Here is a 16,854-nt window from a genome sequence, read left to right on the forward strand (position 1 = left end):
TCAGGAGCACTCGACCCACTGGATTAACTATCTTCTAGCCATCTGCCTCTCTTGGTAGATGAAGAGTTCTTGAGAGCAAGGACTGTGTCTTATTCTTCTTTGCAACCTCACGTAGAACCTAGCCAAGTGCCTGGCAGGTAATAGGAAATAAATGCTGTCAAATTATTCATGAGAAAGTCAACCTGCAGAAAGTTAGCTAATTTTGCTTTCTACCTCAGTCAGTGGGCTGTGATCTCCTGACACTATTGAGTAATGTGGAGCCAAGCTTTCTTCAGGACATTCTTATTCCCTGCGTGCTCCCACTGTCATCTCCTAGCACAAGTTCTATGTCATTCACTGAGTCATTCACTGAGCCGACAGCCCCAACTATGTTCAAGACCAGAACTATGAGGAACACAAAAATAAAGTGGACTTGACCACTGACCTCAGGAATTTACAGCCTAATAGGGGAGAAACAAAGATGGGAAAGTAACTCTAACAGAAGGCAGAAAGTGACTTAAGAACTACAGAGTCCGCAGAGGCTGGTCAGGTACCAGAGCTTCCTTGTAGCTACAGAGCCTGGGAAGCCTTCCTGTTGAAGTTGAGTTTTTCCTTTTCAGGTCAAGCCTAAAGTGAAATTGTGACATTGTCAAAGTGTTTCCCTCCTCCAGTCATCTCTGTTTTTGTCACCTCCTTCCTTCAACACCCATCCAGCCTCCTCACCAACACCGCCATCGTCAAGTGGGCCCAGGGCCCTGCACTTCTGTCTAGCCAGCATTTTATATTAGAAACTGTTCCAGTTCCACTCAGTTCATTCAAAACTTACCTTTTTTTCAAGAATCTGCTCTCTTCTCTCCTAATTTGTGATGACCTAAAATATGCTGACATGCTTTATGGTTGCTAAAGGTTTGTGTTTTATTCCACCCTTGGATAATATAATATCTGAAATTAAACAGGGGCTTGGAGATACCACATCCAAATAAATGACTCCTTTAAATGCAGTGGTAATGCAGGAAAAAGATGACATATAGGAGCTCAGGATTCGGGGTTCTCTTCAGAAATACCACTCAGGAAATCACAAGAGAACTGATTCCATTGGCCTTGACTTCCCCATCCCCAGATTTAGCAACAGTATGGTAACTTTTGCTATTGAAATTTCCTACCTTTCAGACTGAGTCCAGACAGAATTTAAACAACTACTTCCAAACCTGAATACTAATGTTACACATGAAAGTAGGAAGCCCTTGGAGAAAGATAAAAAGCGAAGAAAAAAGAGTAAAAAATGATCATCCTTGGTGAGCAGCAAACGAAGCAGGATTACCACAAGGAAACGCCATCAACTCCTCTGAAACTCTACTCCTTTCACATCCTATCCTTAGTGTTGCAATTAAAAATATTAAAAAGAATTTCTATCTATAGGTAACTAATAGAGAATTTGTAAGTTCACCTGGAAAAACGGTAACAGTTTTCTGATAAATAATGTGCGTTTATTATCACAATACCCCTCTTTCTCTTTAAAGGCACAGTTATATTTTGACATTCTAAATGCCAGTATAGCAAGACAAAAAAAAAAACCAAACCCAGTGCCCTCGAGTCGATTCTGACTCATAGCAACCCTATGGGACAGGGTAGAACTGCCCTATAGAGTCGCACTTAACCACTACGCCACCAGGGTTTCCAGTATAGCAAGAGGAAGTTGAAAATATCAATATTAGCAAAATACCAACCTAGTTTAGAGTTTATCTCTAAGTTTATTTCACTCTGCTTCATTTCTTAATTCTTCTGCCGGACATTCAAAGCCTCTGATTTCTTATCCCATTCCTACTTATCCAACCATGTTTCCCAAGATTTCTCAGGAAGACAAAATTTCTCTCCGGTCAGCCCACCAGCTTCACTTGCCTGCATGTATTACATTTCCAGCTCTCCGTGAACACAGGTAGCATGGAATACCTCATTCTCTTCATTTCACATCCCCAGATTCTACCTTCTGAAGCCTTCTTGAACTCTCTCCTAAAGACGTCAGCCTTCCAAATCTTGGTTTTCTCTGAATTGTGACTGTCTTTACTCTTTCAGGAGCCCTGGTGGTGCAGTGGTTGAGCATTTGGCTGCTAATCAAAAGTCTGGCAGTTCAAATCCACCAGCTGCTCCTTGGAAACCCTATGGGACAGTTTTGCTCTGTCCTATAAGGTTGTTATGAGTTGGAATCAACTCAAGACAATGGGCTTACTATTTCGACATATCCTTATTTTACATGGTTTCTATCTCATTGTATAATTGAATTTGTATTTCTTCAACTCTAAGACAAACTCCATGAACGTTAGGTTTACTGTCTTACTTTTCTGTCCCTATCGGGTGTGTTGGCTCTGTGAGAGGATCAACAAATAATCTGCAAAATATACACCGACATCTGCTGGGAAAGAAAGATGAATATCCAAGTGCCCAAAAGGTTAACTTCGCCGATTCAGATTCTGTTTAATCAAATATGACTTTCAGGTTTTGAATGAGTAAAGAACTCCCCTTTCTAAGCTTTGAATCCCAGTCTAGTAAACATAGAAAATCATTTTTACAATTAGAAACTCTAATATTATTTCAAACATAAATGTAAATCACAACACATACTTGCATAAGACTGTTAGATAGTTTCTAAATGGGAAACTGGAAGACGAAATTGGTATAGCTGAAATTACAGAGACACATAGAAATGAATGGGAAAGTATGACCTCAAATTATTTTTTCAGAGAGAGAAAGATAATTTTAAGAAATGATAATCAATTACAGGAAACACAATAGAGACGCATTGTCTCCAACCTTGGGGACTAAAACAGTTCCTGGAGGTAAGGTAAGTAGGAACAGGAATATGGTAGCTATAATGAATGTACCTTCTCCTTAGGCCTTGAATTTCTTTGTAGTTTTGAGTGTTTACTTTTGAATACGGAGAGCAAAATTCAAGTTGATGAGAAAAATGAACTGCTTTTATTTGTATTACCTTACGCTCACTTTAAACATCTGTAAGTAGAGAATTATAAGAACTTACCCTAATTAGGTCTGAGAAATAAAAAGGCATGACACTCACCAACCAGATTCTTAACAATACAATAGCCTTTTCAATATTCTCAGCTACCGCACTGCAGGTTTTAGAAAGTAATTAGGCTTCTCGCTATTGCCTCTATGCAGCAAGACAAAGTTCAATGATTTTATGGGTGCCATAAATACAGGCTTTTATGTGACTTTCACAAAATAGCATCAATCTTCAAATGTAAAAAGTCACCTGTGGATTACTAATTAAAGAAGTGAAATAGTACAGCCACACTCCAGGAGATTAGCGGTGTAGCAATGACATCAGTCTTTTAAAACAAGCTCTATACCGCAGGTAGAAATGTTAATCAAAAGGTGTCTGCAAATAAAGTGTGATTATACTAAGTTCCATTGCATTTTAGGGCATGGTCTCTGTCTAAGGAAAGTTTCTCCAATTGTCTTGATCCAACAATGCTTTCCCATAGACAATAGTTATGCCATTGACTTTTTTGCAGGCAGAAAGAAACTATAAGCTTTCTACGTATTAGCTAACACTCCCATTTGTACAGTCCTTAAAGAAGTGTCATGATTCCCATGAGAAAGACTGACTAGATAAGAAAAATCATATGATCTTCATACATGCAAGATTTCTGCTTAATAGACATTCATTTAATCAACTCCAAAAAACCAAACCCAGTGCCGTCAAGTCGATTCCGACTCATAACAACCCCTTAGGACAGGGTCGAACTGCCCCATAGAGTTACCGAGGAGCACCAGGTGGATTCGAAATGCCGACCCTTTGATTAGCAGCCGTAGCACTTAGCCACTACGCCACCAGGGTTTCCACTTAATCAACTAAGCTTTACTAAATACCTATCAGATAAAAGCACTGGACCAGGAATAAAGAACCTTATCAAGAGATATGATATACGGTCAGCCCTCAAGGTACAAGTAATTTATACATTTCAAGCATTTGATAAATATTTGGGTAGTGAACAAATGAATGAGACATTTAGGACCTAGAATGATAGACTGATGAGTCAATGACACTACACATTGGGTAATAAGGGCAAAGAAGGCAGAGGACGTAAAGATAGCAGAATTTGAGAAAATCCCGCTCCACCACTGCACAATAAAGAAAAGCCCCATCGAATAGACTGTCCTTTAACTGGGTCCCCAAGTGTGCTATCATTAGACAAGAAGATACATGTCCAAATATCATCAATGTCTTCTCAAATATTACAAAGTATAGTACCTATAATAATTGTAAGTTTCACTTGACACAATGAAAAGTAGAACAAGCGCAAAACTGTTTGTATCATAGTATAATATATACTTTTAACAATTCTGCTTCTCTCTCTGCCCTTGCCATGGCTGGGAAGATGCAGAAATTTACCTCCCAGACAATGTCGCCCACGAAAATGCATCTATGGCAGGCTGCAAGAGGAGTACCACTCACAGCAGAGCAAAGATATATGCCTCCAAAGCCATCATCGAGAATAAATAAACAGATTCCTAGAGGATATCCTCCCCATGTAAACCTGAAACTTTTCATAAAACCAAGCTCCACATCTCCAAAACATAGTTTGTCATTTCTTAACTCAAACAGGCTTGGATTTAAAAGACTCCTGATCTCTTATGTAACCCAGATGAAATCTCTCAACACTGCAAGAATCAACCATCTCTCCTTCATCTTGTCAACCTTCTACACCCCAATTTCTGCAGCTCAAAAAGGGATGAAAACAAAAAGAGGCTATTGGCTTTATGTAACTTGCCTACCAAAGTAAACCTTGGCTCTCTCCAAAGGTAGAGATCATGCACACATGAACTTACCTCACTGTCAGAGACTTCTCTGTCATTAATAATAAATCTGAAGCTGGCATCGGGTGATAAGTGCTCAGCTTGCAGCCAGAAGCGGACCTGGCCCTTATCAAAAATCTCATAAGCTAATTCTGATTTCAGAGGAATTGCTACAGGAAGAAAAGAAATCACAAGTCAACAATGCATGAATCCTTGTGAGAAAGAATAGCTGTGTATTGTAGGAAAATAGCAATCCTAGTTATTAAATTTTTTGAGAATGTGAAACCCGGGAGTATTGAATTGGATTACAAAACCTAAAAATAAAGCCCTAGTTAGCCTGTTATTGCATTTAAATCTTCATGCTGAGTGAGTTCTGTGTGTGCACATACAATCTAGCCTTCTTTATGTATTCATTGACTGTAGACGTATATATTCTTTCTGTATTCGATATAATTCAATGACTAGAGATTAATTTGATAGACCTCTCACTTGGATTAGGAACAGCTACACAAAATTCAAAACACTTCTAAGCAACAAAAATTTCTACAAGCTACAACATAAGCTAATATTTGTTTCAAATGAATAGGCTACAAGCCCATAAACTGGGAGAATAAATTGAAGCCATCCTTTTCCCGAAGTTGTCCCTTCAAGAGCTGTGTTCATTAATGAGCATGGCCCTCTCTGGTTTGCAATTGTACATTCAGGGTTATGGCTTACTTACTGGGATTTTTTATTTCGTTGCTCAGTGCCATCAAGCGTTCAAGCTCTAAAATTAAAAAAAAAAAAAAGATCTTAAATGAACTTGACCTGTACATTCAGAATTTTGTAAACAACGGTGCAGACAAAGTAACACCAAGTATTTCACATCCCCAAACTCTATCTAATTTGAGGATGTAAAAAAAATGTTAACTATAAGAGACAAGGATATAGGATATATAGGATAACTACAGACTTTGAATACAATACACTCTCTAAAAAACCAGTAGTTGTCTGCAGCTAAAATCCTCGCCATTTAACTTGCACACTCACTATGGAACAGTTTGAGATAAGGAGGGCGGTGACCTCGTCGGACATGGGAGGCTGGGGTGGAGCAGTTAGGTTCCTAGAATGCAGAAAACCTTTACGGAGGGAAGATCGAAAGGATTCATTTCCACATCCTCGAATTCCATCTGAGCTCTTCCCTAAAACTACAAAATCAATCTACCTTCGATGTTGCTTGTGTTCTCCTGACTTTCAAAATATCCTCCTTCACTACTCAAAAAAAAAAACAAAAAAAAAATGCACCTCATCCATTCAGAATCTCACTATGGTGCACTGCTATGAGTGTAAAAACCAAAAAAAACCTTTGCTCCTGAGAGTCCCACAAGAGCAAGGCAAGGAAACTTAAAGGCTGTAAGCCCTTTCCTCTCTCTTCCCCTCTTTCCAACCCTCTCTCTCTTCCTCCCTCCCTCCTTCTTTCCTTCCTTCCTTTTTTTTTTAAATTATAATTCAGAAACAAGCGAGTTGTCACAGGAAGTGTGTAGGTACATGTTCACTTGATGTAAAAACTGAAGTCAGGCTTTTCCTGACAGAAAGTAAACTCAATTTGGTTGATTGGTTTGACAGCGAGGTCTGGCTTTCCTAATTAGGTCTTATGGTGAACACTACCATAAATCAAATGAGCTAAATCTGCAGCTTCAACGTTTTGCCTAAAATATATGTAAAGCCTATATACAGTATGAAATATGCTGGAAACTTCCTCCTTTGGAACTATTTAAAATTAAAATAAAAAACATTACATGTCAGCTTAAAACGGTGCAAAGAAGCACATGGCTTTTTAAAATTCTTTAGGGCATTTTTTGTGAATAAAAAAAAATTGTCTGAAGACCACTGAGTTAGGATCAGAGAAGGCAGCTTAAATAAGCATGCTGGTGGATTCCAGCTCCGTTCCTAACCCCGTCTGCGAACAGAAAAATGAGAACTCCAGAAAGCAAACACTGTGAAGCGGCCCTCAGGTGTTCTGCTAAATTTGCATGAGCGTACCCAAGTTTTTTTTTGTTTTTTTGTTTTTTTTTTTTACCCACCCAAGTTTAACCAACATCAGAGGCATGCCTGCACTTGGGAAACCATAAGAATGAGTCTCTGGTGACCTCCCATATTGGCTCCCTGCCTCACCCTAGGCCCCTCAGCACACTGTCAACCAAGATGCTGATGGATAACTAATGGATTTGTTCATAAAGCTTAACACACCCCACAGGGCTTTGCACTACAATAGAGGACCCTCAATCACTGAAAAACTTAATAAAGACCCAGAGAAACCCAAATCTGAGGATTCCCGTCCAGCGCCTACACAGTTCATTCCACATCACTGACTACTTATTGTAAACACTTGTAAGGCTGGCCCTGACCTATGGGTAGGGTAGACCAAGGACAGACACGAATAAATGTAACCCCAGGTAGTACAAAGGGTCAGCTTCACCGAGTACTCTCATTTACTTGTTGAACACAAATCTGTGAACTTACCTACCAGAAACTACTGTGTTTACCTGGGTCATACTAAACAGACTTTTCTCACTTCTGTTTGCTGCCTTCTATTTGCAAAAAACAAAAAGATTTTTACCATAGGGATTAAAAATTATTACATAAAAATTATGTTTTCTTTTATCATCCAGATCACTCAATGCCGGAAGTGGAGGGAAGAAATTTTCTTCCATCTGGATCTCTCTTATGGAATTTTATTATTTGTTCTTATATTACTTTCTGCTTGCCAAAGTATTGAAATGTCGCTAAAAATTGACTTTAAAAGTACAAGTATAAGGCTACCTAAACAGTATGTCCTGGACCAGTGTTTTACTTGGCAGATTGATTAAAAAAAAACCAGTGTTTTACTTGGCAGATTGAGTATAAACTATAAACCAAAAGCCAGTTGCTGTCGAGTCCATTCCGACTCACAGTGACCCTGTAGGACGGAGGAGAACTGTCCCGTCGGGTTTCCAAGGGAGCAGCTGGTGAGCAGCAGAAGCTCTTAGTTACTGCACCACCAGGGCTCCAAACTACAGAATTTGTTTAATTTCTAAAATAATTGTAGGCTTAATTATATAAATATTCCCCATTCCAAGCTTGCCACAAACACATACCGTTTTTTCCAAACAAATATGTCTTTTCTATATTCAATAAAACCTACAAAAGCCAGAACCTGAGTAAGGCAAAAAGCTGTCAGAGAAGGAAAACTCAAATATTTAACACTAATAGAGAACAATACAAAAGTTGTAAGACTGCACCATGTCAAAGGTGGAAAGCTTGCAAGACCTGCAAAAATAAGGCAGTCCCGTTGAGTTCTGGATAGCAAAGTTTTCCCCGTGGTAGTGAAAGTTATAAAGCCCAAAAAGACAAGCCGATGTCATATAGATATTACCTTCTCCATCCAAAGCGAAGCTGGAGGACACGCCATCTGTATCACTGACCGACACAGAGTAAGTTCCTACGTCTGTTTTATCTGGATTCTTAAAGTACAGTTTTGAACTAAAAAGGAAGAAGAGTAGGTGAAAGTTAATTACTTGTGCTTTAACGGGTTTCTAAGAGTTTACAATTGGCAACTTCTGCGTGTGACTTACTGATCTCCAACAGTGTCGATTTTAAATTTGTCTGAATCTGTAATCTCCTCGTAGGATTTGCACCAAGTGAAGTGAGAGGCATCTGTCATCTCTTGACAGTCAAAGCTTAGGTAGATGTTGCCTTCTTCATCCACACCGGCACCGATCTCCTTTGTGCCTGCATAGCAAGAAGCTAGTTTGAACATCTTAGGAACACAGCATTCTCGGGCTCTTTTTTTGGAGATGGGCTGGCACAGGCTGAGAGCTTATTTTACACCGAATCATCAGTTTTTATTAACGTCCACTTAGGACTGATCCACAGGATAATGAAAGACCAAATACTTCAGGAAATAGGTCGATGTTAGAGCAGGTTTTTTTTATTTGTTTTTGTTTTTTTAAGTCATCGCATCAATTTCTATTTCCATTTCCGCATCAAATACCACTGTAGAAAACATTTGGGGGCTACCTATCCAGGCCATAAAGATCCCTCGTCTCTCTGGGATCTAACCCTTCTCATCCTCTCCTAGGACAGGGTCCCAGGTAGTTACATGTATTACTACTTGGTTGCATCCATACACAAGGCTCCTTCTCCACATTTTTGGGGGACAAGGGGCTGGTTGTTTGGCAGGTTTTGACCAAGGTGGACATCTGGCCCAATATAGGCCAGTCATGTTCTACCTTACAGAAATTAGGAACTGAATGAGACACATCTCAGCTTTTGTCCGTAAATGGAACTGAGACCATAAAAAATAGTTTCATCAAAGATTCTGTAGAAGAATCCTGATCAAAAGGTGGAAAATGCAGAAAAGAATTTGAAAGTCTCATAGAATCCAGACTTTCTAAAGCTATGGAGGCTGGATGATTCCCTGAAACTATTGCCCTGAGGTAATCTGTGTGTGTGTGTGTGTGTGTGTGTATGCGCATGCACACTTTAGGTGAAAATTTATAGCACAAAGTAGTTTCTCATTCAAAAATTTATATGCAAATTATTTTGTGACATTGGTTGCAACCCCAGCAATGTGTCAGCACTGTCCCTCTTTCTACCCCCAGGTTCCCTGTGTCCATTTATCCAGTTTTCCTGTCCCTTCCTGCCTTCTCATGTTTCGGGGGGGGGGTGCAGGTGTTGCCCATTCGATCTTGCATACTCGACTGACCTAAGAAGCATGTTCCTCACATGTGTTATTGTTTGTTTTATAGGCCTGTCTAATCTTTGGCTGAAAGGTGGACTTCGGGAGGGGCTTCAGTTCTGAGTTAGCAAGGCATCCGGGGCCATAGTCTCAGGGGTTCCTCCAGTTTCTGTCAGACCAGTAAGTCTGGTCCTTTTGTTTGTTTGTTTGTTTTTGTGAATTTGAATTTTGTTCTACATTTGACTCATGCTCTCCCAAGACCCTCTACTGTGATCCCTGTCAAAACAGTCAGCAGCACCAAGATAATCTTTAAACCTTAAACCAAAAATATCCCTGAAGTCTTCTTAACACCAAACCAAATTTTAGCTTAACTAGTTAAAAATGTCTGCCTTGAGCATTGTACTCTTTTAAGAACAATCCATATGGAATCAAATTGATAACAACACCTTGAAAAATTAGGTAGAAAACTTAGGGGGCAGTGAGTTTATGTTAATGGGGGGAGGAACAACTCAGAAAAGGAGGGTGAGAATGGTTGCACGACTAGAAGAATGTAATCGGTGTCACTGAATCGTACATGTAGAAATTGTTGAATTGGTGTATGTCCTGCTGTGTATATTCTCAACAACAAAAATAAAATAAAATATTTTAAAAGTTTTTTTTTTTTTAAATGCATGCTTTAGGGTCACCAAGAATACGAAGAAGCAGAGAAAGCCAGGTGACAAACTAGGCCACATAAAGAAAATACCCAGAGAGAAGCAGAAATAGAGTATCACTTGCAAAGAGAGAAAACATAGTTTTACAGTTTCTGGTTCCACCCTCTTCTGAGACCCAAGGGCACACCTTTTCCAAGTATCCCGTGAGTTTGCCTTTATAACTGCTTTAGAAGCACTTCCGCTTTTACGGTAGCTTTTTTTTTTTTCTAGCGGGAAAAAAAAAAAAAATTTTTTTTCTAGCGGGTTTCTGTTACTTGCAAACAAGAAAATGACCAACAGCTTTATAATTTGCTGATCAAAACTTAGCAGTTATATAAAAGATGACCTTTATTTCTGTGCATGATTTCACTCCTCCAAAGAAAAACGCCTGCCGTCTATGCAAGATGATCTAACGTGCTCTACGCCAAACCTGGGCGTGGTCTGTGCAGAGCTTGAAGGATGTACTTTATCTTGTTTGCCAATCCGAACCCTTCTAAAAACATGACAGGCTACCAATTCATCCAGACATACATTGCATGCATACTGTCCTTTTAACTTACTGCTGTTCAAGAAATAGTGCTGTTTTTAAGGGCTGACAGGTGAGACCTTACCTGGTCTTGCCTCTACTAGCACAGGTTCAGAGGCGTCGGACGGCTTCCCCACTCCACTTGCGTTCACTGCCCGGACTCTGAAGACATAGGTTTTCCCTTGGTGCAGGTCACAGACCTTAAAATGGCAGAGAAAAAACCACAGGGGTATATACGAAATCAAGATGATTTTCCTCTTTTTCACATTGTATTATGAATATGCCTTCTTTTTAAAGTAACTTATATTTCTGGTTGGAAAAGCTGTGCATGCGAATGAGGAAAAAAGAGATTAGCAATCAGTCACGATCTCACTGTAGGAGTAAGAATTTGCCAAGATTTTGGCTTAATCTTTCATTCTTCTTTGTATATTTTAAACCAGGGTTAAAATCATATTCAGTAGTTTGTAAGCTCATGTTGGTAATTGAAATGTATTCCATAAAACTAAATGCTATTTTAAATGTGATTTTTTTTGTGTGTGCAAAATATTTCATCATTTGGTCACATCAAAATTAAGTTAATCTCTTCTTATACCATCATAGATGGTGTATAGCATATTTTGTAACAATAAATATGGTAAATAAACAAAATTTCTAATTATTTTGGGAATATAGATTCTTAGAAGCTTATTGGTTCATTCAAAAGACATAGGCCTTGTTGTATATCGTCAAATTAATTTCCAGAAGGTGTTTGTCTATGTCCGTCTCTGCCAATGTGTATCCATGTGACTAACGTAAATGTGAGCTTCCTGTGAGTAAGGGTGCGTCCTGCATCTCTATCTAAACTACACCAGAAGAAAGACAGAAAGCCTCCAGATTAAGGCAACTGGGCAAATTAACCAGGGCACATGGCCCTACTGGGTCTGACAACAAATACCACAGCTGGCCCAACGACTGGCAAATTGTAGGTGCTTAAAACAGAAGCATTTGGAGAAAGAGAGAATAAAACAATTTACAAATTAAAATTTTACCAGAGATATTAAAATATGTATAAATATATGTGTATATCAAAAAGATTTCTATTACACGATCATAGAAAATAAATATGGGGCTTGAAGTGAAAGCAGATAATATATTAATAATCCCTGTAGAAAGCACACAAATATAGCCTATAGGCCACCAACCTGAGAGCAGTAACATCAACAGTGGTTGGACTACAACATGGAAAGAAAAATGGACATGACTAGACAGTCCCCATAAGCCAATATGGTAACTGTGTGAGTGAGAGAAAGGTGCCATTTCCTCAAGACACGTTAATGCATCTGCTGGCAAGTTGTTGTGATCCTTGTACAAATCCAGTGACCAGCGGGTGAACGGCACCCTCTTTGTACCACTTCACCATCTTTAAGCGACACAACACTGCTCCAACAATGATAACCCAAGCTCAGAATCTTTACTGGCACAGGATCACCTAGAGACTTTGAGCTAGTCCACTATGGGAATCAATAACACATTCCACCCAAACAAAAGGACATAAGTAAACGAATGAGTCTCGTCACCTTTAAATAACGATTTGCAGTTGTCTTCTCATTTACTGTGATCCATTCTTCCGTACCCACTTCCTTATAATCCACAAAATATCCAGAAACAGGACTGCTGCCAGAATACACTGGGGCTTTCCAGAGCATGACCAGGGATGTGTTCCTGACCTCACAGAACGTCAAATCATAGGCGGGACCTGAAAAAGCAAATTCATTCTGTGCACACGCACACAGACACAAATAGAGCCAATGGAAGACCTGCCAGCCTAAACCTAAGCCCCTAGCTGTGGTACATGCCTCATGTCACAGACATCACTATTTATTTCTCATTACATTTGTGGACCACCCTTTCTACAGGAAGGTTGGTGAGCAGGGGTGTTTAGCATGATGTTGAGGAGTTGGGAGGACAGCCTAGCCTAAATGTTTTTGTAGCCCCATCTATCAGGCATCCGGGTGACTATGGGTATACCCCACTCCCACTGCCGTTGAGTCAATTCCGACTCATGACTATGGATATACGTAGAATAATTGACTCCACTTTGCTCACTAGGGGTTAGCAGACGCGCATTGCAGACAGAAAATGTGTGAAGAAAAGGGGAAGGAGCTCATGTCGCCCACCCACTGGGCTGGAAACCTGTCAGTCACAGAACACATTATTCAGAGAACATAACCACCTGATCAGGCTAAACACATCTGGCCCACTATCATGTTAACCTCAGCTCTGTTTTCTACAAACATCCAAAGCAATTCTAAAGGTGTGTGCTGCTGATTCCCCAACCCAGACTGGCTTGGGGCATTAAAGGGAAAAGGTGCAGTGGCCCCAGCTCCATCTTAATTAGATCACACTCCTGCCTCTGAACGTTGCTGGGCCATTTCTTATTAAGCCCTCAGAGAGCCTCTGGAAGCTTCCACAGCTTTTTCTTTCATTGGTTTATCTAAGGAGCAAAAATTAATTCCATTAAAACCAATGGAAAAAAAAATGAAAGCAGTATCATTTAGCCACAAAATTGGAAGACAGTCTGAATTTTGACCTTTTTCAGCTTCAACTCTTAGGGTTTTTTGGGTTTTTTTTTCCTCAAAATGTAAGATATATATCACTCATCTGGTTGGATTCCTGACTGATTGGATGCAAAGAAACTGACAGCTGGTATTTGAGGGTTTACGAAAACAGTTAAAAATGTAGCCACCCCATTGCCGTAGAGTCGATTCTGACTCATAGTGACCCTATAGGACCGAGTAGAACTGCCTCATAGGGTTTGCAAGGAATGGCTGGTGGATTCGAACTGCTGACCTTTTGGTTAGCAGCTAAGCTCTTAACCACCAAGCCACCAACCAAAAAAAAAAAGAACCAAACCCATTGCCATTGGTCTATTCCAACTGATAGTGACCCTTTAGGATAGAGTAGAACTTCCCCATGGGGTTTCCAAGGAGTGCCTTGTGGATCTGAACTGCCAGCTCCTTGATTAGCAGCCATAGCTCTCTTAACCACTACGCCACTAGGGTTTCCGCTGTGCCACCAGGGCCTCTAGAAATGTAGTCCTAAATAAATGCTGATTTGTAATAATTACACATAGTAGAAGTGGCAGCCTCAAGATCCCCAGGTGGTCTGGGAAGACAACTTTAGCTAATATGCAAATGCAGATCCTAACTCCATGCTTTCTCAACTTTGGGCCAAGACACACATCTATTATTCCTTCTGCCTGGAACCTGTGTTCCTTCTCCTTAAGTGCTTCTCTCTTACAGCAGACTTCAGTGCTTCTTACTCTACTGTTTCCCTCATGTTTACTTGTCTATTCTCTGAGGGTGGGAACTGTGTCAGCCTTAGTCACTATTAAACCTTGGCGCATGGCACAAGGGCAGTTAATGCCACGATACCTGTAAAATGTAGCTGTGAAAGGTTAGTCATGACAAAGTGCAGAAATCAGGCTAACGCCATGGAAAAGCCACTTCTTTGGCCAGTCCCCACGTGTTAGAAAGGAAGTTCCCCCAGTAGTGAGTCCACTATACAAGCATCTTACCAGGCTCTGGCATGGTCCAAGCTTCACATTTGAAGTGCTCGCTGGGGTCCGATGGCTGCCCTATCCCGGCCAGGTTGGCTGCAGCAATTTTGAACTCATATAATGAGCCTTCTGTCAAGCCGTCCACCTATTCAGATTTTTTTTTTTTAATTAATACATGAAATAAAAGATGCATAACATCCAGAGAGGGAAGCAATATTGACAGCTGATTTATAAAACGAAATACAACCTGGTCAGCATATTAGACTAAATAACTTAAAGATGGCTTCTTGTACGCTTGTTATATTGCAGCCGCTAAGTCAAACCTTACATAATTTACTTCATTCACCCCATGCAGTCCACGTATGAGGATGGTGCTATAATTTCCTTTTGGTAGATAACGAAACTGAGGTTCAGAGAGAGGAAATTCAAAAAGAGCAGATGTAAGAGCAGAGATGTGAACTGAACCTGGTCTAAAGCCCATGTCTTTTCCCCTGAGTAGACCATCTACACCCTTTGGGTTCATGGAAGGAAGCCCTGGGACTGGAGGTAGGCAAACTGCCTGTGCAGTCTGGCAACCTAGTTGTGACACTGGGAAATCTGCCGACTTCTCTCACCACACTCCCCTAGTCTGTGAAACAAGCATGCTTGTTAGATTGTAGAGGTTTCTCAGTTTTCTAAAAGTCTACTACGGTCAACAGCCACACTAGGGCTCTCGGGGTATATCTGCCTGTTTTTGTATCACAAAAAACAAAGGAAAAGTCTTTTGACCAAAATTGTTAGCCTTGACTCACAGCAGGGTTAGTGGGAACCAAAGTGATACCTAGATAAATATTGTCTCTAGACAAAATGGAGAGGCCACAAAGCAAGGGTCCTTGAGGTTACGCTGATTTATCCTCTGAAAGACCAGATTCATTCTTTTGGTTAAAGATATTAGCATTCAGAAAGTATGCAGATATTTTTCTCAGGAATATATGACCTACTAAAGAACATTTAGGCTCAGTAAAGAAGGAGGTTCAAACATAAGGAAGATATGAATACTGTCACACGAAACTGGAATTTTGAGGCGAAGCTATTATATTATACTCCAAATCATAGTTCTTTCTACACTCTCCACCAGACCACAATGTGTGCTTAGGCAAGTGACTGACTTGGAGGCTTGACATACAGTCATTTCTGATGACAGGCAGGGAGGCAGCATCATCCTTTAAGTTGACACTTGCTTAGCCCCTGCTCTACCTACCAGGCTTCACTCTGTCTGTGAGTGTGTGTGTGTGCGCGCGCGTGTGCGTGTGCATGCGTGCGTATTAGTTGTCGGCCAGTCAGCCCCTGACTCATACACTACACACCATGAATGAAAAAACATGTAAGACAATCTCTGCCTTCAAGGACCTCACAGCTTAGCAAAAATGGACACCACCATGGCACCTAGGAACCTGGGTGCTAGGCACAGCGGTACCCTTAACTCATCATTAAACCTGTGCAGGTCACTTGGCTCTCTGCTTCTTCATCTCTCATCAGAAAAAGATAAAAAATGGTTCACAAAATCTTTTCAGTTGTAAAACGCTATGATCCCATGATATTATGATTTTTTTAAAATCTAATTTTGTTCCTGCATCAAATTATCTAATTTCATCGAACTCTGAAACACTCTCCCCAGAATGTAAAAGCACGTATGCAACAAATAAATAAAAACGAACAAATAGAAACCAACCGTAAAGATTCTCTCTTTAGTAGGCGAGGAATTGACTTCGTGCCAATTTTTATGGTGCGCTTCACGCTTGTCTATGTAATAACCAAGAATCGGTGCACCACCACTGAATTTAGGCACCTTCCAACCCAGGGTCATAGAATGACCGTCACAGTTCAGCAGTGTAATTCCATAAGGATGAGATGGAACAGCTACAAACGAAAGCAAGCCAGAAAGTTAGCCAGAATCACGGCCAGCATTTCTTATCCCACAACAGAATCAGCTCCAGCCATTAGGGCATCATCTGGGAAAGGTCCCGAATACCTGTTAGAACTTCTATCTCTTTCTTGCCCTACCTTTATACCGTGTTTGTTTTTAACTCATCTTTTACAGAGAGTAAGCTTTTAAAAAAATTTTTTTTTCTGTTTCTAAATGCAACTTCCAATATTCCAGTCCTCTGAGGGCAATGATTTATATAAATCTGGTCTGGCCATTTGAAACAACCAAAAATCTCCCCCTTAAAGGTAACTTTGAGAAGGACGCTTTCTCATTTACAACCATGAAGAATGACAACTCTTTATCTGATGGTCAATGATGATGAATATTACTTAGGCTAAAAAACTTAGGCTAGTAAGTTTTAATTTCCTACATATTTATAGAAACTTCAAATTAATTTAAATGAGTATGAGCTCGTATTTCTCTTTTTTAAGCACCATACTTGAAATCTTTCCCTACCAGCTTGAGAAAGTATGTGTCTACTTTTCCCCTGACTCTGAGTATCCCAAATAAGGACTTCTTCTTTTACCTGAGATAAACGTGAGCTGGAAATAAGCTATTTTTACTATATAATAAAAATCGAAATGATTGACATTTATTTGGTAGGAATGACTTTAAAAGGTAAATGGGAATATTTGAAGG

General features: G+C 40.0%; 1 protein-coding gene across 1 annotated transcript in view; it reads right to left on the bottom strand.

Annotated features, from left to right (window-relative positions):
* Positions 1-16,854, bottom strand: part of MYOM2 (myomesin 2) — a 107,210-nt gene that overhangs the window by 32,603 nt on the left and 57,753 nt on the right. Inside the window, exons 17-24 of the mRNA XM_003411962.3 lie at positions 15,961-16,148; positions 14,268-14,394; positions 12,268-12,446; positions 10,797-10,911; positions 8,388-8,544; positions 8,189-8,295; positions 5,516-5,560; positions 4,828-4,964 (exon numbers count right to left, since the gene is read on the bottom strand). Coding sequence (XP_003412010.1) covers positions 4,828-4,964; positions 5,516-5,560; positions 8,189-8,295; positions 8,388-8,544; positions 10,797-10,911; positions 12,268-12,446; positions 14,268-14,394; positions 15,961-16,148 — 1,055 coding nt within the window. The remainder of the gene's footprint in view (positions 1-4,827; positions 4,965-5,515; positions 5,561-8,188; positions 8,296-8,387; positions 8,545-10,796; positions 10,912-12,267; positions 12,447-14,267; positions 14,395-15,960; positions 16,149-16,854) is intronic.

This window comes from Loxodonta africana, chromosome 12, assembly GCF_030014295.1.
Source record: "Loxodonta africana isolate mLoxAfr1 chromosome 12, mLoxAfr1.hap2, whole genome shotgun sequence".
Classification (NCBI taxonomy): domain Eukaryota; kingdom Metazoa; phylum Chordata; class Mammalia; order Proboscidea; family Elephantidae; genus Loxodonta; species Loxodonta africana.